The sequence below is a fragment of the Propithecus coquereli genome, unplaced genomic scaffold, assembly GCF_000956105.1.
Source record: "Propithecus coquereli isolate 6110/MARCELLA unplaced genomic scaffold, Pcoq_1.0 Scaffold1, whole genome shotgun sequence".
Lineage (NCBI taxonomy): Eukaryota > Metazoa > Chordata > Mammalia > Primates > Indriidae > Propithecus > Propithecus coquereli.
This window is the reverse complement of record NW_012133857.1, coordinates 18,201,592-18,228,588: the sequence shown is the minus strand read 5'-3', so window position 1 is coordinate 18,228,588 and position 26,997 is coordinate 18,201,592. Positions and strand designations below refer to the sequence as shown.

The following is a 26,997-nucleotide window of genomic DNA, read 5'->3' as shown; positions in this document are numbered from 1 at the left end:
TGTGTTGGCTTCTCAGTTCTCAGAGCTGCTGTGGAGAGTGGGACTTATTCTCTATTTTTTGTTGTCTGTTTGGTTTACTTTCTCATCTCACATAGACATTTTACTTTTGTCCAGTTCTCTAAAATTAAAATGTTTGGGGTAGAGCAAATAAAATAGCTTTCCTCAACTTTTCTACATCCTAAATGCTATTTGTAGGCTGTTTTTATCGTACAGTCAACTAAATTTTGCAAAGTTTAAAAGCACACACAACCTTTTAAAGACCTTGTATTTTTTAACATAATTTAGGGGAAAGATAATTCTGAGTGCCTTTTTTGGAAAGTTTTGCTGCTATTCATTAAGCACTTTCCATAAGCCAGGATCTGTGCAAAACACTGGTGTGCAAATTTTTTTCTAATCCCCACAACCACCCTCCAAGAAGGGTGGTATTAATTTGCGATGGGCAGGTGAGTAAACTGAGGCTTAGTGAGGTTATCGTTAATCGGCTTAAGGTCAGTCTGGATTTGAACCCAGGTTATCTCCAAGAGCAAGGGACGTGTGGATACAGGTACATGTCATACTCCCTTGCATGCCATACTAAAAACAATTAAAACATTTTTTCATTCTGAGAGCAATGGGGAATAGGGTTACGTTTTAGAAAGATGTCTACCTCATGTCTCCCATACGACCAAAATTGGGCTTATCATCCTTTCCTCCACCCATCCTCCCACTACTCCATACAGATGGCGCTTAGTGTTGGGACGGGCACAACATCCACCAGCTTTTCTAAGACAGAAAACTTCAGGTGGCTTGTGGCTCTTGCCTGTGTAATTAATCCAGAAGATTCCATTTTTCTCATTTCCTTTTCCCACTCTCAGTTCTATTGCCCCCACTGGTCATTTGGACTATTGCAGTAGCCTCCAGAGAGTCCCAGTCTGTCCCAGTCTTCCACTCCAGATAACATCAGTGGAACAACACTTCTCGCCTAGAAGACCCTATTGCCGCCTCCTCACACACTGAGCAGAATAGCCAATCCCACCCCAAAGAGCTTTGTGAGCTCTTCCTAGTCTGGCCCCGGGTTGCGTTCAAGTCTCATCTTAAACCCCAACGTATACACAAAACCCCTCCACCCCTCATTTTCCATCCGACGTTTGCCTTCACTGAATCCTTCCTCATTTCCTGCTCTTGCGAGACCTTTCCCATCTCTCTGCATCAGAGCGTACCTTCCCCATTGCCTACTTGCCCCTTTCCCCCTCTTTACCTGAAAACCCCTGAACACCCTGGAAGTCCCAATTCACATGTCACCTTCTGATTCCTCCCCAAAGACAGTAGTTCCACATGGTGTTCTGTCAGTACTTAGTTAATGTTGTAAAAAGCATTTTGTTGTCATTTCCCAGTTCCATGTTTCTCCCTTCCATGAATCTGCCAACTGTCTAATGATAAAGATGGCATTCTTTCACCTTTGCATCCTCTGTGCCTGGCCCCAGGTTAGTGCTCCATAAATAACTGTTGGATGAACAGATGGATGAGTGGATGGAAGGATAGAGGGAAGGACAGGTATGTTGATTGGCAGCAGGGAAGCCAGACGGGAGCTATTACAGTGTTTGGACAATGAAGACGAAAGCATGAGCTAAGGTGTCATCAGTAAGAATCAAGAGGGAGTAACTGTTTGATAGACATTTTAAATTAAATTAGAAGGGCAGAGCATGGTTATCCACTGCGTGTGACGTGGTAGGAAGATGGAGGACTTACTCCTTCTTGACTCTCAATCTTGGATGAGTTTTATGGACAGAGAGTGAGGAAGAAGGAGGGTGATTTTGGCTCTGGTGAGGGCACAGTTGAGATTTTAATTTTGAATATATTGAGATAATATGTGGGATATCCAGGCAGAATTGTTCTATAGACATCTGAAAATTCAAGGAACATACGAATCCTTGCTCCTTCACCACCCAGAGGGTAATTCGGGTTCCTGCCTGGCATTCCTTTTTCAGCTGCACTGTTTGTCCCTAGCCCCCTTCTCCATGCTTCAGTCTGTATGTTTCTGACATGGAACGATGTCCAGGACATATTGTAAAATGTATAGCATTGCCCATTGTATTTTTAAAGGGATGTGTGTCTATGTTTGCCTTTTGCCGAAAAACTTTTTAGAAAGATTGACAAAAAGCCTTTAACAGTGGGAGTGGTTATTGGGGAAAGTGGAGGGGGAATATAACTTTTCTTTTTATAAGGTTCACCCTTTTAAAGTGTATAATTCAGTGATTGTTGCTATATTCATAAGGTCATGCAACTATCACTACTATCTAATTCTGGAATTAAAATTTCATCACTCCAGAAAGAAACCCCGTATCAATTAGCAGTCCCGTCCCACTTCACCATTCAATCCTCCCTTCCCCCAGCCCCTGGGAACTACTAATCTACTTTCTGTCTCTAAAGATTTGAGTATTTGGGGTATTTCATATAATTGAGATCATACATTATATGGTCTTTTATGGCCGCCTTCTTTCACTTAGCATAATGTGTTTGAGTTTCATCCATGTTGTAACATGTATCAGTACTTCATTCCCTTTTATTGATGAATAATATTCCATTGTATGAGTATACCATGTTTTGTTTATCTATTCATTGATTCACTTTTGGGTTGTTCCCACTTTTTTGCTGTTATAAAAAATGCTCCTATGAAGAAGTTGTTTGAACATACATTTTCATTTCTTATATGTATATGCCTAGGAGTGGAATTGCTGTGTCATCTGGTAACTTCATGTTTAACTTTTGAGGAACTGCCAAATTGTTTTCCAAAGTGACTATGCCATTTTATCTTCCCACCAGCAACATTGGATTGTTCTAGATTCTCCAAATTCTCACTAATACTTGCTATTGTTTGTCTTTTTGATCACAGCCATCCTAGTGGGTATGAAGTGGTATCTCATTGTGGTTTTGATTTGCATTTCCCTAGTGACTAGTGATGCTGAGCATGTTATCATGGGCTTATTGGCCATTTGTATATCTTCTTTGGAGAAATGTCTATTCAGATCCTTTGCCATGTTTAATTGAGTCATTTGTCTTTTTATTGTGTGAATTATTTGGATACTAGACCCTTATTAGATATGAGTCTAATTTTTTCTTGTATATTAGTAATTTTACACTTGTATTTGATATATTCTATTAAAAATTCTGTCCAAACACAATAGTTAATATTATTAATAAGTTGAAAGAGGGATAGCTGAAAAAATTATGCTCTCAGAGAAAGCAAGTAGATTTGTACTATTATAATTAAATATGTTGCTTACAAATAAATTACCAGTTGACAGCATTAAACTGGCACTGCTTTTCTGTGATGAAGTAAGATTAAAAGACAGTTTACCAAATATTAAGAACTTTTAAAAAGTGTAACCTTGACCTCAAACATATATACTCCTACAAACATACATGTGGCCACATATGAAATAGATGTTTTTCCTCTTTTGGTCAGGTCTTAGCTACCTTCGAAATGGACCCTTACCTCGAATATTTGCTTAGTTTTTATATCTACTGATGTGACTGAGCTTCAAAACTTGAGCCACTTCCAACCAAATAATTTGCCCATTTAAATGCTCAGGGTATGGCCTCATTTTATAGTGCCATAAAATGAAATTTAAAAAGCCTCTCCAGAGAGCTGTGATTACCATTTTTTTCTTTAGTTGTTAGCCAAGCCAATAAATATTCTTAGCAGTTCTGTCATCGTATGTCATATAAAAGCAGATCTAATGATCAAACCTAAGAGAGGATCCCAAGCACCACAGCCTTCTGTGTGGCTCTAGAGGAAGAAGTGATCTACCTGATAATTAGACCCCTGGGTTTTTGGAAGCAGGACTTAACACCCACCCCCAAGAGGGGTGGATGAAGGGGCCCTTGAAAAGGTTGGCTTACTGCAGATGAACTGGCTGCTAAGGGAAGTGAAGGTATAACTGCATGGCCCCATGGTGCTCTATGTTCCCAGCCTGACTGAAGAGATGCTTGGCTGTAATCAGACAGTCATAGCAGCCTCTCTCCTCGCAGATACACATTGGTGATACACACGTCTCCTGCCCAGCAGCTTGGCTTTCCAGTCTTCCAGCTTTTCGGGCCTCCTAGCATAGCATCTTGGGTTCTATAGCACATGGTCTCTCTTTGCAAAGGTCTCCATTAGAGCTTGGGACCTTTCTCAAATTTTTGACAGCCAGTAATTCATGAAGAAAAAATGAATTAACTCCATTTTAGCATAGATGTAGGGCAAGAGAGTTGTTTGGAAGTGATTGCTGCAGGCTGTTAAGACAGCTACTTAGCTTTCAGGGCTGGCAGGAGAAGGATGAAAAGTAATGAGTTAACCTGCTAAGAATTTGGCCATTTTAATCATTCGAGTCTGGGTATACTTTGTTCCATTTATAACGAGTGGGGAAACAGTTATCTTGATAAGCAGGGATTTATCTCACCCCCACCTCTCAGTGGCTGCCTAGATTCTGAGTAGAATGGACCCCTTTATGTAGCAAGGGGAATGGGCATGCTTTGTATGAGTAAGAAAAAGAAAAAAAGCCATTGGTATTTTTTCAAAGTTCTTATCAGCAAAGAGCATTACCGAGAAATCCAATAGGGTAGTGATGACATTCAATTTTATTTGTACCAGGAATGCACAGATGGCTGGAGTTAGCAGCTATTCATTTTTAGCACATATCTCTCATTATTGTTAGTGGGAATTACACAGACCTATCAAAGGGGGAAAATAGAGGAGAGTCTGTAGTATCAAATAAACGTGTACCATTTTGTGCAAAGGTCACATACTTTGAATAATTCCTTTCTATAATTGTAACTTGCTGTAGTTAGTTTATTCTTTTTGCCGAATTTGTATGTTGTCACAGCATTTTTAATGGCCTGAAGAAAAGCATTTCAGGAAACTGCACAGGTCTGAGATTTATAATTAGTCATTGCAGCTTGCAAGCTCCTATGTGAACAGCTCAATCGAGATGTGTTTTTACATAAAAGTTTCCCTTGATTAATTGCCTGGGAAATACTTTCAGTTGATAGAGATTTGTAAATCTATATTATAAAATATCCAACTCCCAATAGTTCAGTCAGTGAGAAATCTCTGTGTTTTTTTTTTTTTTTTTCTAATCATTATGTTTTCAGGTGTTGCCAAGACTTTTCCTTTAGTCAGTTTCCTCTAAGCAACAATGTAGAAAATAAAAACCAACAGCCAGGGAAGCTACTGGTTCCTTGTCATTTCACTTCTACATTTGGAATGTTAACAAATATCCTGATTTTCTAGAAAATCCATATGAAAATTTAATATTAAAAAATAAAGACCTCAAGTGGAAAGAAAATAAATTAATTAAAAATATAAGCAACACAGGACCTGAGTTCACTGTGGCACAAAAATTTATTAAGAATTTGACACATTCTTTTCGAATAGTGTCTTGGTCTGTTTTGTGCCGCTATAACAGAATAGCACAGACTGGGTAATTTATAATGAACAGAAATTTATTTCTCACAGTTTTGGAGGCTGGGATGTCCAAGATCGAGGACCTGGCATCTGGTGAGGCCCTTCTTACGGCATCATCCTATGGCAGACGGCAGAAGGGCAAGGGAGGGCAAGAGAGGACCAAACTTGTGTGTTGATAAGGAACACGTTTCTGCAATAACAGCATTAATCCATTCATGAGGATGGTGCCCCCGGGACCCAAACACTTCACATTAGGCCCCTCCTCTCAACGCTGCTACATAGGGGTCAAGTTTCTACCACATGAACTTTGGGGGACATGTTTAAACCTTAGCAAATAGAATGTTGCTGTCCTCATGGGTTGGGCTTTGGATATGTTGATTACAGAGGGGTTTTCAGTTTCTTCAGTTGGGAAAGGGAAAAGTCTTTCTTGCTGATTTCTCCTTTGAAGGAAGAATTCTGATTTTATAAGGTTCAACAAGAAAGAATTTGGGATGTATATCAGCAAATGAGCCTAATAGTAATCAGAATCACTGCAGAGGCTGAGAAATATGAGGTCGAGACCCTATTAACAGAGCAAATCACCCACTTTTTGCAAATGAATTCCTTTTTTTTGCTTTGTCTTGAATCTTACTTAAATATTTTTCATATTCATCTAATTAATATTGATGGTGTTTTTCTTACAAGAATAAAAAATTAGAATGTGACTTATTACCTATAGAAAAATCAGTCTGTACAATATGACTTTAAATTATTTCTCATTTCTAAATTATGCTGTAGCTACATTTAATAAAAAGTCAATTATCCATTATCCTAAGTTTAGCTATTTCTCAAACCTCAGCTATTTACTGGTAAGTGGTTTCCTTGGGTGCTGTATGAGGAATGTTAGAGCAAGCCTACTCCTGTCTATCTTTGAAGAGTCTCAGATGGTTTTTACTCTATGTGGTGTCTGTTTTGTTTTATTTATTTATTTATTTATGAATGAATGACAGATTTATTTATTTATTTATTTAAGACAGAGTCTCACTTAGAGTGCCGTGGCATCATCCTAGCTCACAGCAACCTTAAACTTCTGGGCTTAAGTGATCCTTCTGCCTCAGCCTCCTGAGTAGCTGGGACTACAGGCATGCGACACCTCGCTGGCTATTTTTTTCTAGATATTTTTAGTTGTCCGGCTAATTTCTATTTTTAGTATAGATGGGGTCTCGCTCTTGCTCAGGCTGGTCTCGAACTCCTGACCTTGAGCGATCCTCCTGCCTCAGCCTCCCAGAGTGCTAGGATTACAGGCGTGAGCCACTGTTCCCAGCCTGCGGTGTCTGTTTTATACAGTGGCTAAGGCCTATGTGTAAAGTGGAGATGCCTTTGCAAGCACTCTTTAGGGGAGTGTGTATGTGTGAAATAAATATAAATATAAATATAAAAGGAAATACATAAATATATGCATACGTGTGTGAAATATAAATACATACGTATGTGTATGTGTTCGTGTCCTCTGATGTGGGTAATGGGTATTTACTGATTTCCTGTGGTGAGAAGCAGAGAAGGCATTTGGAACAGCCCATGGTAGGTAGGAGTGACGTAGTTTTAGAAAAACAGTCTCATAGCTGGACAGTGGGATTTTTCTTTTTAGTAGTAGGGATTATCCTGGTTAACTGTGATAATAGGAAATTAGCAAGTGTGGTAAATGTGAGAATAGCAATGTCAGGTTAGGGAAATGACATGAGTTTTGGAGTCTAACAGATTAGGGTGGAACCCAGCCAGCACTGCCTCCCTCTGGCTGGATGAGCTCTCTAACCAAGTTGTTTACTGGCTCATCCTCATTTTCTGGTCGACACAATATCTATGTCATTAAGTTGTCACGAGGATTAAATGAGACGTGTATGTAACATGAACATTGCCTCATCTGCAGCAATGCTGGTAAAATGCTGCATTCTGTAGCATGTGTGCTTATGAACTGGAGTTGGGGGTCCTGGTGGCTGCTCTGTGGATTTTAGGTAGGGAAATATTCATAAAAGTTGGGCCGTCCTGCCTCTGGGAGCTGCAGAAGCATTGCCATCCAGGTGAAAACTAGAAAGGGCATGAAAAACTGTGGGTGCCCAGGATTTTCCTGCATAACCACCGGGGAAAGATCCTATCACGATTCTAGTATGGGGGATTGTGTCCCTTGAAGATATAGACTTGGTGAGGAAGAGGGAAGCATGAGAGGGAAGGCTGATGTTCCCGGGGTCAGGAATCTGCTGATGGTCTCTCAAGACTTATTTAATCCTATCCCTTTGTTTGCTTGTGTTTTTATTTTTTGATAACAGTTATTAGCATACCATAGAGCAAGTGCTGTTTGGAAACCACTGAGTTAGGAAAAACATGTCATCAGGTGAAACTGAAACAGGTGGCATTGCAGTGATGCATTTTGGAAGTGGTTAATTGTGCGGAGGCAATTGCGTGAGGAAGTGGTTTGCTCTGTCTTCTCATATAATTGAGGGGGAAGTGGTTTCCACTCTCTTCGTCGATAATTCTGCCACTTTGTTATCCTTCATTGATTTTTGTTTCTTCTACCACCCACAACTGATTCTGTTTTACTCATTCACATCGGGCTAAGAGAAGAGGTTTGAGTTATGAGAAGAGTGGAAAGAACAGGCACTTATTTTTGCAGCGTGTTGTCATGGGGATAAATACTTGGGAAAGTGTAAGGATGCATAAATTACCATAACCCCTCGTTGGCCATAAGTTAGGCCTTCCGAGATGCCTTAAGTTGCGTTGATGAAAATGGCTTAGAAGAAGTTTGGGACGATGGAAAAATGGAGGTAGTTGCTAAGAACTGTTTGAAATTGGCAATAAAAAAGTTATGCCCAATGAATTTTAAATAACACTAAAAAATTAAAACAAAGGTTTAAAAAGTTTTGTAAAGATAATTAACACAGTTTGGACATTAGTTAATGTCCAAATCTGTGCTGTCCAAGTAGGATAGCCGCTACCCACATGTGACTATTTAAATTAATTAAAATTAAATACTATTTAAAAATTCATTCTACAGTTGTACTAGCTGCATTTTAGTGTTCAATAGCCATAGGTGGCTAGTGGCTACTGCATTGAACAGCATAGAAGTAAAAGATGGCCATAATTGCAGAAAGTTCTATTGAATAGTGCATATGGGAGACAGAATTCTGACATAGCCCCATGCTCTCCAACCCCTGGTTTTCATACCTTCGTATAATCTCCTCCACTTGAGTGTGGGCAGGACCTGTGATTTGAATTTAGTTGATAGAATATGGCAAAGTGCTGGATGCTGTTCCTTGAATAGGGTATGTCATATGGCAAAGGTATTGGGCTACCACTCCCATGATAATGCTGTATTATGTAAAACTCCATCTTAGCAGACTGGAGAGAGAGATTCTCCTGCTAGCCTTGAAGAACCAAACAGCCATGCTGTGAACTGCCTAGGTAAAGGGCCACCTGGCAAGGCACTTTGGATGGCTTCTAGGACCCGAGGGTATCCTCTAGCCAACAGCTAGCAAAAAGTTGGGAACCTCAGTCATATAGCTACAAGAAGAGGAATTCTGCCAACAGCCTGAACGAGTTTGGAAGCACAATAGTCCCCAGTTAAGCCTATGGATGAGAAATGCAGTCTGGCTGACACCTTAATTTCAGCCTGGTGAGACCATGAACAGGGGGACCAGCTAAGCTGTGCTTCAATTTTTGACCACGGGAGCTGTGAGATAATAAATGAATATTGCTGTAGGCTGCTAAGTTTGTGGTAAATTGTTATGCAGCAATGGAAATCTAATTCAGCACTGGTCTAAATTATCTTTGGGATGGTCTGATAAGCTACTTCTCAGACCAGACCCTAAAGAGAGTATACCTTGCTTTATTGAAGCCAGTGCTTTGCCTACCTTATAGAGAAAAAAAGATTGTAACTTTCAAGAAGGAATGTCTAGACCTGGTTAGTATGTTCCATTCACTTTTGTGACAAAGGTCTCATAATAATATCTGATACTATTTTATTATTTTTATATAGCATAATAGATAAGACCATGATCTTTGGCATCATAGAAACAATGGTTCAAATTTTGCATCCCTTACTTATGAACTGTATGATGTTGGGCAAATTATTTAACCTCTCTAAGCCTCTGTTTCTTCATCTGTAAAATGGGTATAAAATACCCTCCACATAAGGATGTTGTTTCTTTTAACTGCAATCATATTTTTGCATTGCTTAGCATGGTGCTAATTCATAATTCTTAATTGGACATCTGAAAACAGAGAGTGTTTTTATTATTTAACAATATTTTAAAATTGATTTCCGATAGCAAATAATATAAACTCCAACACATTATTTTGTACTCTAATTTGGAAAACCATCATACAAGATTTTTATCTTCTTACACCTCTGTTTTATTTTATGTCTAGGCTGCTACAGCCTAATTCCAGATTGGATGCAATAAAAATAGGTCTTGCATGCACAAAGTGCCCCTCGTGCTCATAGGCTGCTTGGGCTGTATATTGTCTGGGCAAATCGCCCCCAACCTCTGGCCAGACTGTGGAATGTTGGTTTCCTTCAACATTAGCCCCCTGGGGGTCAATTTTCACAGTTTCCATATGTTTTTATATTACCCCAAACTGTAAATACAGCTGACACCCTACCAAATTGGCCCTAATGTTCCTGTGTCTAACAGTGGAGTCGTAGGCTTTTAGAAGGATACAATACTCCATGGAATTGTGGCAATTATACGAATGTTTTGTTTTTAAAGTGTTCAGATTCCATTTTTTGATTTGAAAAGAAGTGAATGATGTGCAAAGAGAAGATATGAGGTGGCAACAGGGTAGGAGTTTCAATCTTCTGTCTTGCCCTGTCTCGGGCTTGCCCCCAGGGTCCAGAAGTTCTGTCTTCAGAGCCGTTGCCTGATATCTGTACTGCCCTTGCCCCTTTGCCCTTCTCTTACTTTCCCTTTTGTTGAGCTTCTAGTTTTATCTTCACTCATTTTGTCTCCAAACTCTTTATCTCTGATTCAATCGGTTTGTATAGGAAGAAGAACCAAACTCATTGTGATAGAATGAAGTTCCAGGATGTGAAATACAATAAACATTTCTGCTTTGGGGGTAGATTCATCCATGCAACCTAATAATTTGTTTAAAAGGTGGTCACATTGAGGTTAACAGGTTCAGAGAACGGAAATTAATGGAGAAATTGCACGGCACCCTTGTTGGTTTTGTGTTCTGCTTCCTAGCTGGGTCCTCCTTTCAGTCACCCTTGTTGCCACTGTGCCATTTAAACTGTTAAGCTCTCACCTTCCATTCTGAAGCTCCCCTAGTGGAAAGCTAACATTCTCAAATAATGACCTCATCTGTATCCAGTTCTCTAATAGTCAACCAAGCTGCTGCCCAGCGGTATTCCATGAAGGTTAGAGTGATGTTTCTTGAAGTGGCTGGACTATAGAACAGAGATTTCCATTTCTGAGATTTTCCGTTTCTGATCCATAGAATTTTCTTGGCTGCTTAGAAGAAGAGAAAGCAGGAAAGTGGTGGGAAGAAACTCTGCCATATTCTTCACAGTTGGTTGGCACAACACAGAGGTTAAGGGATTGGACATAGTCTCTGGAGCCAGACTGAGTGAGAATAACATTAGCTGTAACACCCACTAGCTCTGTGACTTTGGGCATTTTCCTTATCTGTAAAAGAAATAAGCAAATACAACATAACTAGTAGGGCTGTTGTGAGAATTAAATAAGCTAATATAGGTAAAGTACTTAGAGAACATCATGTGATTTCACAGAGTAAATGATATGAGCCTTTGCTACGATGCGATTATTCGTACATGTTGTAGACCCCAGGATTTGTCAAACTCGGCCCACAGGCCAAATCTGGCCCTGCTACCCATTATTGTAAATAAAGTTTTATTGGAACACAGTCTTGTACATATTGTCTGTGGCTGCTTTTGCACTACCATGACAAAGTAGAGGAAAAGTTGAGTGATTTTGATAGGGGCTGGAGAGCCTGCAAAGTCTAAGATATTATCTGACCCTTTACAAAAAAACAAGTTTTGCTGACTACTGTTCCAGAATTTGAATAGCTTTTCTCAGACCCATAAATGAGAAGAGGCCATCAGTTTGCCACAAACTATGTAGACATTTTTCACCATGTGTTGAATACAAATTAAATTAGGAAAGAGATACCCAGGCCTTTGTGTGTGCGTGTGTGTGTGTGTGTGTGTGTGTGTGTTTGGTTTGGCCTCAGCTTCTTAGATTTTCAGTTTAATTTTAAAATGAACTTTATAGCAATGAGAACTCTTATGTTTTTATTGTATTAGCACTAGGTAATAATACTAGTTGATATTTATCATCAGTCCAGATTTCTGTGGTTTTTTTGTTTTTTGTTTTTTGACTGGGTACCATTTCATTGATAGTAAACTGATAATCATTTTATGAGATTTAACTCTTTTATTAAAATAGAAATTTCTGAAAACAAATGTAAGAGAATAATATTAATTCACATAAATCCCTAGATACACATTCATAAATAGTTTTTAGAGTTCACATAAAGCTTGTGGCATACAAAAGGGAGCCTGTTTAATATTTGGACCAAAGAGAAGGCGGGTTTCAGAATTAAATTCAATCCAGCAGAAATCTGTTGGTGACAACGGCCTGGGCATTGTGCTAGACCCTTCGTGTAGAGAAGACTAGAAGACAGATGTGATCATTATGCAGAAAGTGCCTATAGCAGAACAAGGAAGACAGGAAAGGACCAGAAGTGTGAGGGGTTTGTGGCGGCGACATGAGAGTTTGTAACAGAAGGACCCAACTTTCTCTGTAGACCAAGAAAGCTTCCAGAGGATATCACTGAGGTGAGAGGATAAATGAGTTACCTGTAAAGGGCTGGGGTAGGGGTGAGGTTAAGAGTTTCTAGAAGAGGAAAATGCTTGTGCAGAGGCCCTGAGAATAGTCGGGCTTGGCATGTCCAAATGGAAGGCCAGTGTGGATGGGGTGAGAAGGATGAGATACAACTCAGGGAGGTAGGAGTTAGATCTGGGAGAAGTCATGGGGAGAGGGATGAGTGTTTTCACAGGTAGTAGAAATCCATTGACAAGTTTTGCATGGGAGGAAGATGGAATCCATCTGTGCATTTTCTTCTGCCCTGCAGAGAGTGGATTAAATGGACCAGTTGGAGGCAGCATCCTCATGCAGCTTGGAGATGATGGTAACTTGGGCCAGAGAGGATGTGGTTAAGAGTCATTCCTTCACTCTGGTGAATAACACCCTAGGGATGGACTCTGTCCTGGCAGTAATGCCTGTCTGCTGGTAGGATGGTCCATGAGCAATTCAAAATGCAGATACATGTAAGATCGCACGTTGTGCTGAGTGCTGTGAGGCAAGTGCACAGGGTGCAGGCAGAGAGATTTTCAGTAAGGGGAGGAGACATCTTTGGATTTGGTGCTCAGAAAAGGGCCCTCTGAGGAGGCAGTTCTTTAGCTGAGACCCAAGGATGAAGGGCAGCTGCGGGAAGAATGGTGGCTGTGGAGAGGAGTTCCAGACAGAGGGAACAGTCTGTGCCTATGCCCCGGGTGGGAAGGAGTTGGCATGCTGTAAGGACTGAAAGAGTGGATTCTGGATTCTGGGGCTAAAGGTGAGAATGGGATGGAGTGAGACTGGCTGGCCTAAGTCCACAAATCTGTGATTTTGCTCTTTGGAAAATGGAAAGCTATGGGAGGATTGTATGCCAAGAAGTGCATGATCTGACTTGTTTTGAAAGACTTGCTCTCGTTGCTGAGTGGATGATGGATTCAAAGGGAAGCGAGAGTGGAAGCAGGGAGACTGGGGAGGAGAGAAGAGCATCGTGGTCCAGGCAGGGAGTGGTGGTGGCTTGAGCTATTGTGGCAGCAGGAGTGATGGGGAAGAGGGGTCTGCCACTCCCCGTTTCCCTGTCTGTGCTCCTGCACTGCTGGCTCTGGGCAAGGCGTCGAGGCACCAGGGGATATACAGAGCCAGAACTCACTGAAGCAGGAGATGCCTGCTGGGCAGGCACAGGTGACAGAGGATCCCTGCTTTGGGCCCTCCTGGAAGTGAATCCACCACCAGCTTCAACTATGTGGGCTGAGAAGCCTGAGCATGTAGTGCAGTCTACAGTGAGAGGGATGTACGGTGTGATAACACATTTAGTGCTTGACAATGAGAAAAGTAACCATCCCAGGGCTACCATTCTCAGACCTGCATGACCACCCTGTGCTCTGTGGGTCACCAGACCTAGACAGGAGGCCAAATGATAAGAAATTTATTTGGTAAATAGTAAATCAGAGCCAGGCTTGTTAGTTAATCACCTGACACTTACAACTGTGTGTGGTCTACTTGCTAGGAAGGGCATCTTACTATTAATATTAGATGCCCATGGATTGAACATTGAGTCCTGAGGAGGGTGAGAAATGAGCCTTGCCTTTCCCTTTTGAGTTTTCTATGGGCTCATACCCGTCCTACTAGTTCCATCTGGAGGGGCAAGGGGGCATTAGCCATCACCCTGCTTTCTCTGCTTTCCATCCTTGGGCTTTTCCTGAATAGGTTCCCAACACCTCTAGCTTCAGCTCTTAGTTACTGGGTTCCATTCACATTTGAGGTGTATGCAGTCGATATTTGGGGGAAAGGGTTCTTCAGGGTCAGAATGAGGGAGAACATTTGGAGGAAGCCAGCCCTTCAGAACCTCTCCCCAGAGTGAAATATCTACAAGGAAAATAAACTCTTCTTTTGCTAATTGTGACCTTCTATGATGTAACCTAAGATTGCTCCCAAGGTCTTCCTGGCTTGGGTGGGAAGGTCAAAGGTGAAAGTAGGGAGAGTGGATATGTGCTTTAGAGGAGGGTTTGGGGCAGGGGAATCAGGCTGATGTTTACAAAGCACTCACTGTGTGCTTGGGACTGTTTGAGGATTAGGTTTATTAAATCATTTAACACCCCCATCCCCAGTAAGATAATTTGGCCAGGGTCACAGACATGGTAAAGGATGAAGCTGCAATGAGGATGCAGCCAATCTGGCAACAAAGTCTTTGGTCTTGAGCATCTTACTGTCTTGCCCTTCAACCCCATTGGTCTCAAAATGATTGAATCATTTCATGAGGCTGAGTGAGGAATAGCCTGAGAGGATCATCTCCTCCAAGGAAGGTTTTGCTGATAGGGCCTGATACTGCAAGGTGCACACAATATTGCACAAGGCTATAATGCTCTTTGCCTCTGGGAAGCTTCACTTCTCAAGTGTTCAAATCTGAACACTTCCTTCCCTTAGCACTTTCTTTCTTCAGCTTTGTTATTAAGTTCTGGGTATATCCTGCTGGCCTGGTGAGTGATAAAATGTTGTCTTTTTAAAGGTGTGTTGCCATTCTGTGCTTTAACTGAAGGCGGCCTTGTCTCTTGGTTCTTGCGTAGCCCCCAGCACCACAGAGGAGGCAGAAGACAGGATAGTGGTCACCTCCAGCAAGCAACTACTGTCAGTAGTGAAGGCAGGAGGACTAAAGCAGGGAGGGAAGCCAAGACTGAAAGCTTGGGGAGATGGGCTTGGGCATCCCACTGAAGGCTTTACACAAAGACTTAAGCAGCAGACCATCATCAGAGCTAGTGGCCAAATAGTCGAGCTGCTCTTGAGAGGCTGCCATAAGATGCGAAGTCCAAGAGATTTGGCTCTGCAGCTAACTCCCCAGACCTTGGCCTGGCTCTTGGCTGGAAAGAGAGTTGGATTCAAGTAGCCACAATAGGCCAGATTCTTTCTCTTCCAGGAAGGGATATCACACTCATGACATTTAGCACACTTATATTTGCTATAAAAATATCTTTACAATATTTATGGTAGCTTTCTGAAATTTATAGCTTTGCTGAAGTACTGAATGGTATTTACAAGCATCAGAAAATGGAATCATCTCGGAGTTTAAAAGTAAAAGCTTCTATTATTGGAAATCCTGCATGTAATATGCATTGTCAGCTTCCATTGTGTGTGTGTGTGTGTGTGTGTGTGTGTGTGTGTGTGTGGCCCATCTACTTGTGCAGTCGTCTCAGGATCCCAGCTTACTTCCCCATGCTTGTCATGATCTTCCTGCTATGCTTCCATCAGGATAACCTATCAGAAATGTAACTCTTAACTGTTATTAAGGAAAGCACAAGTTGAAGCTAAATGTGTGACAAAAAGCATTTAATAATGCATTCCAAAGTCCACTGTTTGAGTATTTGAAATGCCTGCTGTTTTTTTTTTTTTTTTTTTTTTTTTGAGACAGAGTCTCACTCTTTTGCCCGGGCTAGAGTGAGTGCTGTGGCATCAGCCTAGCTCACAGCAACCTCAAACTCCTGGGCTCAAGCGATCCTCCTGCTTCAGCCTCCCAAGTAGCTGGGACTACAGGCATGCGCCACCATGCCCAGCTAATTTTTTCTATATATATTTTTAGTTGTCCAATTTATTTCTTTCTATTTTTAGTAGAGACGGGGTCTCGCTCTTGCTCAGGCTGGTCTCGAACTCCTGAGCTCAAACAATCCACCCGCCTCAGCCTCCCAGAGAGCTAGGATTACAGGCGTGAGCCACCGCGCCCGGCCGAAATGCCTGCTGTTTTGGTATGGGAAACAAGACACTAAATATGTGTGCAAAATATCGCACAAGACATGATTGCACTCTTATTGTGAGCTAAGAGTGAAACAGTGAGCATGCTGTGGTCTGTTCTAAGCATTTTACCAGTACTAACTCTAACTCATCAGCCCTTCACAATAACCCTCTGACTTAGATTCAGTTATTATTCCCATTTTACATGTGAAGAAGCTGAGGCACAGAGAGATTAAGGAACTTGCCCATGGTCACATAGTTAGAAATGGCAGACTTCTGATTGGAGCCCAGGCAGTCTAGCTCCAAAGTTTATGCTATCAGCCACTGCACTGCAGCTGCTCCTAGGAGATGCATATGGCCCAGAAACAGTCTTCCATGGGATTGTACCACTTTATACTCGCAGTTAAACATACATCTACTTAATTTATCCAAGAGAAATGAAAGCATATGCCCACAAAAAGGCTGATAAGAAACTGTTCATTGCAGCTTTATTCTTAACAGTAAAAAAAAAAAAAAAGTGAAACATCTCAAATATCCATTAACAACAGAATAGCTAATCAAACTGTAGTATTAATATATTCATACAATGGAATACTACCCAGCAATAGGAAGTAATGAACTGCTATGTACAACAATACACGTGAATCTTAACCCCTTACGCTGAGTGAAAGAAGTCAGACACAAAAGAATATATACTGTATGATTCCATGTATATGAAAGTCAAGAACAGGCAAAACAAAACCATATAGATAAAAGTTAGAATAGTGATTACTTCTGGACAGGGGGAAGGGACATGAGGCTGGACGATGGCAGTGTTCTATATATTTTTTTTCTTTTTTTTTCACATTCTCATTGGCAATGTTCTATATTTTGCTTGATCAAAAGTCTTTGACTTGTGCACTCACCTGTGCATCCGTGTATATTTATACCCTATTCATACACACACATGCATACATACACACACACAAAAATGCACACAGTAAAAATTGAAGTTCGCCTTCTTCCCCAATTCCAATTTTTTCCTTATTGGTTACCATCGTTTACAGACGGGTGTGGGATTTCCAGGAGTCCCCATTTACATGCTTGTGTGTATATATTCATCCACATAGGCTTTCGTATTTTAACTTAAGTGAGATCAGACTATATGTGTGATTCATATTATTCTGCTACCTGCTTTCTTTTTCCATTAACAATGTATCTTGAAGGTTTTTCCATGTCCATACTTCATTTTGCCTTAATCTTTTTAGCTAGCGTGATTCCATACTATGACTATACTTAATTTCTTCAGTCAGTTTCCTTCTGATAGGCAGTTAGGCAATTTTCAAATTTTCACTTTCACAGTTATAATGAAAATGTTTACACATATGTATTTGTGCATGGGTGCAAGCATTTTTGTGGACTACCTTCCTAGAAGGGTTTGCTTGGGCTAAAGGTATGGCATTTTGGTGGATATTGCCAAATTGATTTCCAAAAATACTTTTGTTAATTATACTTCTCCTGGCCACATATGAGAGAGCTGGATCCCTGCATCCTCTCAACAATGAACATCGTCAATCTTTTAAATTTTTGAGAGCAAATGGTTAAAAAAAGGCATCTTTTTGTTTCTGTTGAGATTTTACAAGAAGAGAAATTTTGTTTTTCTCTTTTTTTTTTTTTTTTGCAAATGTACACAAACATATGCATCTCCTATCCTGTACTCCTACCTGTGTAATTCTAGGGGCCTCAAAGGCTGGCACATTCTCACCAGCGAGTTTGAGAATACATTCTAATTGTAATTTGATAGACTATTCTAAAGAAAAAAGCAGGATTCTCTTCTCTCTGACATTCATATTTAATATGGTTGCCATTGTTGACCTTGACACCTGTTGGAAATTTTTAATTTAATCCAGATTCCTTAATGATGGCTGAATTTTGAAAGTGATATGACTTGCTTTCTGAAACTGTTATAAACTGGTCTGTTTAAGTTGAACATTGAAAACTGACCTTACCACTATATTTTCCAAATAGCCTTCCTCTCATAATTCTTATCTTTTTAAAATTTGCATCTTGGATATATTTAATACTGTTTTCTTAGAGAAAAAAATTCACTCCAAAGAAACTTTTTTTCAGAACATGGATCAGATCAGTCTCTGTCAGAGCCTTGAAACTGCCCGAGTTTCCAAGTGGGTGGGAGTTTGGAAAGAAGTGACACTTTCTTCTGGGACAGGATAGCAGGAAGGTGTTGCAATCTGTATCCCAGGGGCTCTGTATTCCAGATTTTGGAGACAACTGAGAGCCTCCTCATTTATTCAGTGTGGGCATACTTCTGCAGGTGAGGGGGGAAGATGTGGAGACTGATAGCTCTCTTACAGATTTTATTCTTGGAAATGCTGAAGTTGTTACTAGCAAAAATCTCTGTGGTCATTTTTTCACTGAGCATCCGTGGGGGCATTTTCTCTTCTCCAAGGGATCTAGTATTTTTAAATTTCATGACTCCTCTACCTGTCTCCCTCATAAATTGCCATTTTGCCCTGTGCTTCAGGTAGTCTTAGGGCTTCCCTGATGGGCACCTGACAGAGGGGTTGTCTAGTAGCTGAGGCTCCGCTCACCTGTTCCCCACCCCACTTTGCCTCTTTTCTACCTCTGCCACAGCGATTCTGTTTTTCCTTTTTGACTTTCAAGTAAGCTTTTATTAGAAGAAAGGCTTTGATTGCTAGAAACATCTTTGAAAACCATGGCGGTACTACAGGGGAGTGTGCATACTTTATCTGTACCTATTGATGGTCTCGTGTACAAAGACAATATGGTTGGTCTCATCACCTTGGCCCAAATCCTAAGCAGTGCCATCCACAACCCATTTTTCTGTTTCAACCACTAGTGTCTTAAATAAGGGTGTATTTGAAGGAAGGGTTGGAGAATGCTGGAGACAGACTTCCATCACAGTGTCAGAACTTCAGTTCCCCGTTTTTCTTAGCCACTGATGCTTAATTGGGTTGGGACACATGGATTTGGCATTTGTTTTTTCTTTTGAATTGAAAAAAACATTGCAGTATCCTTGAAAGTAAGTTCTGTCCCTTCAGACTGTTGTGAGAACTTTGTGGGAGTTCTTTCAGTATGCAAATGATGTTTGTAATAATAATATATTTTATTTATCACTGGTACTTGGTGAGGGGGAAACATTTAGCAGTTGGTCCTATTTAATGGTATGCTTTCAAGTAATAAAAAGTATTTCTTTATAAAAATGTCCTCTAATTAAACAATCACACTAATCGTACTGACCTTTCCATCACATCCTGTTACTAAGTGCTGGCCTTATTTCCTAAGGAATTGGAAAATGTGCTTGCCCCAGGTTAGTATGAGCTTCGGAAATACTATATACTCATTCAATTAGAACGCAAGAGGTCATTCTTAACATCTCTATGGTAACCAAAAGATAATTTTCTAAAAGTAGATTAGCATGTAGGCTTAACTTGGTGGTTTCATATGTGTATGTTGCTGTAACAGGAAAAATGGGGAATTATTAGATAAAAATTATACAATGCAAATAATGACTAAGGAGATGGTTATTCTATTCTATCTATATCCTCCTATAAGTGCCTCTAAGAATATTTAAATCGCTGCTTCAATTGGTACTGTAAATAGTCATAAGAAGCCGAAGTGCTCAGAATATTTTTCTTTTTTGGAGGTGGAGTCTCATTATTTGACCAGGCTGGACTTGAACTCCTGGACTCAAGTGATCCTCCTGGCCCAGCCTCCTGAGTAGCTGGGACAACAGGCGTGGAATATTTTTATAAGCAGGATTCCTAATATCAGTTGACTAAATAAACAATTCTCTTGAACTTCATTTTCTTGGTATGGGAGAGAGTAGGGAGTACACAATTTTATGAGGACTAGAAATGAGAGTTTCTTATGGAGAGCCGTTTTCATGTGATTTTAACTTGTTTCAATTTGATATGTTTGTTGTTTATCATCTAGTTCTTGTTTATGTTTTCAAAAGAGCAGCAATTCTCAAAACGCCTGTTTTGGGGGTCAGGGCTCAGTAACAGCTGACGTAGCAATATTGGGGAGAGGGAGTGAAGGGATTTAGAAGGATTAGAAGGGACCCCAGATGATTCTGTCCCTCGGCTGTCCTCCTTTGGTCACTGCTCCCAGCCCCCTGTACTGCCCTCCCACCTCCTCATGTGTTGGATTAGATTTATAACAGCTGCCGTGGACATGGTTGCCTAAATCTGTGGAATGTTTTGCTAAACGCTGCTGGTGAAATAGTCCGCATTAAGCTTGTAACTCCTGTTTTGTTTTGTTTTTAACCCGTTCTTTATCCTTAGTCTTTTACCCACTTGATCACTTTATGATTTTGCACTTTGACATTCTATAGATTCATTAAGAACTTTTACTCCAAGCCCCAGAGCTTTGTTTAACATTATGATTAGCCAAACTGTTATTCTGTTTGAGCTAAGTGATGACAATGTATTTGATTGGAGCCTTGTAATTGTTATTTCAAAATCAAAGTAATGGATTATGATCTCAGAATAAGAACATGATCCAAAAGAATAATAATAATTAGAACAGCAACCACTTAGGAGAAAATAAACGCCCCACGATGGACCACAGGCCCTACATGCCTGGGCCCCCTACCTATGCAGTCCCATCTCCTCCTCTGCTCCCTCCCCCATCCTGGGCTAGCCTCACTGCCGCTTTCCAGTTCCTTCTTCCCTACCTCGGAAGTTACACGTGTTGTTTTCTCTACCTGGGCAGCTCCTCCACTGGCATTTCTCTTGGTTGGCTCTTTCTACTCTCAACCATAGTCTCACTTCTTTAGGGAGGCCTTCCCTGGCCGCAGTGTCTAAAGTCATCTCCTTCCACCCCACCACCTGTCCACACATCATCATCTCTCACAACATACTATTAATATTTGTTTCCTTCAACATTAGGAAACCTAAGTTGGATCTCCTTGGTGCTTGTCCGTCTTGCCCACCGGACTCTAAGCTCCGTGGAGGTTGAAGACTATACCTGTCTCATCTACCACTGCAGCCCCGGTGCCATCCTGGTACTTGGAATTAAGTGGGTGCTCAGGAAATACTTATGTTTGAATGAATGGAATATTCTGGGGTTTCAACTGTTTCCTGAACCCATATCTAGATACTCTGTGCTTAGTATTTCCGAAGTCTGTTATAAGATATGATCTTCCAGTGGTTGAATTTAACCAAGTTGTGCTGACTTTTCTCAGGCATATGAAGGATCAGAATAAGAAGGTGGCCAACCTCAAGCACAATCAACAGTTGGAAAAGAAGAAGAACGCTCAGCTATTGGAAGAAGTCCGCAGGCGAGAAGATAGCATGGCTGACAACTCACAGCATTTGCAGGTGAGCCCAGGCTTTTCCTCTTAATCCATAAATAATTGGAGGTCGACTGTCTCAGAAATGTAGCTATTGGTGCAGGAGAACATGCACAGAAATGGTGGACTTGCCTGAGTCTAGCGCTAACTGTGTACTCCCAGGGAGCCTCATAGGTCTTTCCGAGTGTGAAGCGTCATTTTCGAAATGATGCCCAAGGAAAGCTGATTACAGTAGAGCCCAGAAATGCTGCACAGAATCTCCTGTTCCTGGACTTCACTTTCAAAGGTAAGGGCTGCATTGACAGAGTGGGCCAGCAGCTTACAACAGAAATGTCTTCCTTTTCCACTTATATTTAAGTTGTTTGGGGGTTAGTAGAAGGGAAATGTGTGTGTATTATCACAGAAGGTATTTGGAAAAGGATGCATGTCAGACAGTTTACAAAACTGGCTTTGTTTTGTTCAAGACTCTGAGGCTCTGAGACAGATCATTATTCTGTCTTCTCTGTGAACATAGTTATCTCTCCATGGACAGCTCTATCTCAGAAACCAACCGACTGACTGAAAGCACCAGTTTTTCCTCATTAACTATCCTTATTTTTGGTCAAGGAGCTCTCCCCATATGCTCAATAAAACATTCAGGCTAGAACAGGGCATTTGCTTTGAAGTTCCTTTATTTATTCCAGGGTGCCTTTAAACAGAGCAGTTCAAGTTGGCTGGAGTTCATGTTAAATTTTGCTTATTAATTAGTGTCTTTTTCCAGTTATATATTAGGTTTCCTCCTTGGAGATAGAACAAGTTAGATAATTTCAATATGTACTCATAGTTCATCTTTTTAATTGGCCAAAAGAGAAATAAATAATTATTCCAGAGTAGGAAATATAAGGAAATACCTTGCATAGGACGTGGCACATGGGAGTTACTTAGTCAATATTAGTTTCTTTTTTTCTCTATGTCCTGGACGTGCCTTCTGGTACCACTCAAGCCCTCCTTACATTGATGCTTGACTTAGAGTATTGACTGAGTAGCACAATGGTAGGGTCAGGTCCCCTGTTAAGTTGTGGGCCCACCTTAGCATGGACTGGTAACTTATTTGAGTCCACAGTTTCTTCAATGCTCTTGGCAAATCACATCCAGGGTTTTGGGTCTCAAGCTTTCCCATCTGTCATAGAAGATGTTAGATTGGAGCCAAAAGACTAAGGTAGTAATAAGTAAAATTTTCATAACATTTCACTGTCTTGCCAGACATATATTCTCATTTATTTCTTACAGCAATGTTGGTAATTTTACATATGGTGAAACTAGAGTCTCAGAAAAGTTATGAAGTGGTACCCTAGTAGAGGGTGGAGGTAGACCTGACTCTAGGTCTTCCTACCTTTAAGAAACTAACGCAGAGGAACAATAACAGTGCTAGGTATCATTTATTGAATGTTTCAATATGCTGGGTGCTGTGCTATGTCCTTTTTTTGTTGTTGAGATGGGGGTCTCATTACATTGTCCAGGCTGATCTGGATCTCCTGGGCTCAAGTGGTCCTCCTGCCTCAGTCTCCAGCGTAGCTGGGACCACAGGCATGTGCCACCATGCCCGGCTTGTGCTATATACTTTAGAGTAGCTATTATTTCATTTAACTATTACGTCAACTAGGTTAGTTAGGACTCTTAAGTGCAAATGACAGGAACACACTTAATCTGAACCAAGAAAAAAAGGAAATCAGTTGGCTAAATTAACTGAAAAGGAGTGGACGGACTTTCAACCTGACTGGACTCAGATATTCCAACAATGGCATTGGGAATCTGTTTCTAGCCTCCTGCAGATGTGCTTTGCTCTTTGTTGCCTTGATTCCCAGGAAGCCTGTGCATAGTGGACGGCGACCAGCAGCCAGACTACAATCTAGGAGTGCAGTCACCCCAGGGGGAGGAGAATGGCTCTTATTTAGTAGTTCTGGCAAAAGTTCAAGGACAGAATGTATAAATTGGCCAGGCCACAGTTAGGTATACAATTACCTGGAGCCTAGGTAAAAGGGGTCAGCCTCACCTGAATCCAATGGGCTAAGAGTGAGGATAGACTTCCCACAAGAATAAAATGAGTTCTGTCCCTGGCAGGGGTTCTGTGCAGATAAAACTGTAGAGATCCACTACAGCCATCATATGGGGTCTGTTAGCTATTATTATCCCATTCGATATGTGAGAAAAAGGCTCTGGGAGATAGAATAACTTGCCCAATAGTGGCAGAGCCAGGACTTAAACCTAGATCTGAGTATCTTTAGATGATGAGAATTCTGTAGAATCAGGAAGGCAAGAGCACCGTGGGGTGGCAGAGAGTCTTTTTTTTTTTTTTTTTTTTTTTTTGAGACAGAGTCTCACTCTGTTGCCCTGGCTAGAGTGAGTGCCGTGGCATCAGCCTAGCTCACAGCAACCTCAAACTCCTGGGCTCAAGCGATCCTCCTGCCTCAGCCTCCCGAGTAGCTGGGAGTACAGGCACGTGCCACCATGCCCGGCTAACTTTTTCCATATATTTTTATCTGTCCAATTAATTTCTTTCTATTTTTAGTAGAGGCAGGGTCTCGCTCTTGCTCAGGCTGGTCTCGAACTCCTGAGCTCAAACGATCCACCCGCCTTGGCCTCCCAGAGTGCTAGGATTACAGGCGTGAGCCACCACGCCCGGCCGTGGCAGAGAGTCTTGGCGGATCAGGTGGCATTTGAGCTGAATGACTTTGACATGGGAGAGACCGAGCACTAGGGAAGGCCCTCCATGTACCAGGGCTGTCAGAAAAAGAACAGAGTTGGATAGAGCAAGGTTTAGTCAGGGCACAGAACATTAAGGCCAGTAGATTGTGATGGCAGTTTTCAGTGAGGTATGTGTTGTTATTATCTTTCTGTAAGGGACTCAAGAGCTAGAATGCCTGGGTTTCATTCTAAGCTTCAAAATCCACTGAGTGTTCATGGGAAGGTTACTTAACTTCCTTGAGCCTCAGTTTCCTCATCTGTAAAACGGGAATGATAATTGCATCTGCTCCAGAGTTGTCGTGAGGGTTGAAGAGTCAATGCATTCAAAGAATTTAGGATTTTACTTGGCACGGACCGCGTGCATGAAGTAAGTGTTAATGATTAACCGTTGTTATAATAACAAGGAAAAAGTGAAAGAAACATTTTTAAAAAGAGTTGTCTATTATATGCACAGATAAATTTGTATGATTCTACTCTGATATACATTGAACATCAAAGTTTTTGTCTTTTCTATATATAGTAATTTCTTCTTCTCTAAGGACGCATCTAGCTATGGAAATTAATGTCTCGTTTTGGCCCATGAACTTTTGTATAGCAATATTTTCATAAGGGCCTTGATAACTACCTCATAGACCTATTCATAAAAGATAGCGTGGTCTGGAATTGCTTAGTTGCATTCTTGACCACCCCAAATAAAGGATAGCATTTGAAATGCAATAAAAAGTAATCACGATTAATTTTGATGAAAACGTCTCTGGTTAAGGTTAATAGAGAGTGAACCTCCCACTTTCCTGGATTGTTAAGCAGATGTGCTTGGGTGTACGTAGGAATTACTGCCTTCTGAAAATAGCACTTTCTGGAGGCATTTGATTTTTTAATATTGCTGTTGTTTTAACCATTTCCTGTTAGTCTGTTAAACCCTTTAAGTGTCAGTCAGCTAGGATTGGTTGGTTGGTTGGTTGGTTGGTGGTTGTGGGATTGATACCTGCTGAATTTGATTTATTCCACACAAGTGTTTGGTAATGATTGGATACCCTGGTTGCATGATTTCAACCAACCAATTAGCTGTTACATCCAGGGGAATATCAGATAGAGTACTGCCTGCAACATTAAGAGCTGTTGGATCAGGCTTCAAAGGAGAGCTTGAAGAGATTCAACTAATCGGTATGAAAATCAGAGACAATGTTGGATGAAGATGGAGTAACCATGTTATTTATTGTTCAAACCAGGATACAGGGCCAATGGGCAAAACCTGGGCCACCTTAGTCAAACCTAGACATATAGTCATGGTATGAAACATCTCACAAATCTGACCCTCTTTAGCTCTTGAGTTTATAGTTTTATGACAGCAATTGCAAACTCAAATGTTTTCAGAGTCTAGGATGTTAACTTAAGAAACAGGTTTATATGTAAGAAAAATGATGATGTCTGTTTCTTTTAGCCTGCCTTTTATTTTTTATTTTTGGTGGAGATATATTAGTTAGCAATTGTCATAGTAATGCTGTGTAACAAATCACCCCAGAACTCAGTGGCAATGATACTTATTAAAATGATTTGTTCTATAAAATTTGAATTCAGTCAGAAGGCTACACTCAATGATCCAGAAGGCCACATGTGGCTCCAAGGCTGCAGGTTCCCCACCCCTTTATTCTCACAGATTTGCGGGTTGACTGATTGGCTCAACAGCTCTAGGGTGGGCTTGGATAAGCACTTCTGCTACTCACTGCATGTCTGTGGTGTGGCTAGGGTAGCTCTGTTGCAAGTGTTCATTCTGAGGCTCAGGCTGAAGAGACATCAGCAACCCAGGGAAACCTCTTCTAATGACAGTAGCTGAGACACAAGAGAATAAGCAAAAACGTTCAAGGTCTCATAAGACCTCCTCCTGAACTGACACTGTGATTTCTTCCTTACTTTCTTGACCAAAGTAAGGCATGTGGCTGAGTCAAGGATTGGAAATGTTCACTTTACTCATGAAGAGAACATTGCCAGGGGGCAGATACAAGGAGAGGTGAAGAATTGAGGCCAGTCAACTCAATCTATCAAAAGAGACAAGGTTTGGGGAAATATTTCCCCATAAGTATAATCATAATGAAAAATTTCAGCTGTGGTTGGCTTAGTGTGTGGATATAATTGAGAGTGGTAGGGAGCTATAGGGAACTCAGGAGCCCCTGCCTCATCTAAGGGAGTAGGGGCCACTAAGCTCTGGTTGAACATTGCTATAAAGATGGGCCTAGAGTTGCAGGACTTTCTGATTGTCTAAGATAAATCATAAAATATGAAATTTTATGTGAAATCTATGGGTTTTAGAAAGTTGGTTCAATTTTTTAAACACTCTGTGGATCTGCACATGAATTGCCCATTGGTTTGTGGCCTCTGTGGCGTAGCCTGGCACTCTGATCCCACTGGGTTTACATGGCGTAAATAAAGTGACTAAGAATGCACCCTATTTAGCTCAACTTGACCAATCGAAAGGAAATGGCAATGTAGTATTTGTCCTGAGTCCTCTTTTTGTTTAAAAATACCTTGAATTATTGTTTTTTAGAGGGAATTTTCCACAATCTATAGGAATAGGGAGTATTCTTCATTTAACTTCTTAAATCATTTTTTTGAACATTGTCAAGGGGAACAGAAAGGGAAAGATAAAGAGCTATGGAGTTTTTTAAAATTGAGTAGTATTCCATTGTATACATATACCATATTTTATTAATCCACTCATGGATTGACGGGCACTTGGGTTGTTTCTGCATCCTTGCAATAGTGAATTGTGCTGCCATAAACATTCAAGTGCAGATGTCTTTATGATAGAATGACTTTTGTTCCTTTGGGTAGATGCCTAATAGTGCTATTGCTGTAACCAAAATGTTTGTACCCCCATAATATCCTGAAATAAAAAACAAAACAAACAAACAAAAAAGAGGTATGGAGTTGAACCAGCCACTGTTCAAATACTGGCCCTACTAGCTCAGGGCCTTGAGTAAGGC

General features: G+C 40.9%; 1 protein-coding gene across 2 annotated transcripts in view; it reads left to right on the top strand.

The window, feature by feature from the left end:
- ERC2 (ELKS/RAB6-interacting/CAST family member 2) overlaps window positions 1-26,997 on the top strand; it is an 894,383-nt gene that overhangs the window by 466,651 nt on the left and 400,735 nt on the right. For both annotated transcript variants that reach the window (XM_012646861.1, XM_012646788.1), the window contains one exon: window positions 21,185-21,320. In XM_012646861.1, the coding sequence (XP_012502315.1) occupies window positions 21,185-21,320 (136 nt within the window). The remainder of the gene's footprint in view (window positions 1-21,184; window positions 21,321-26,997) is intronic.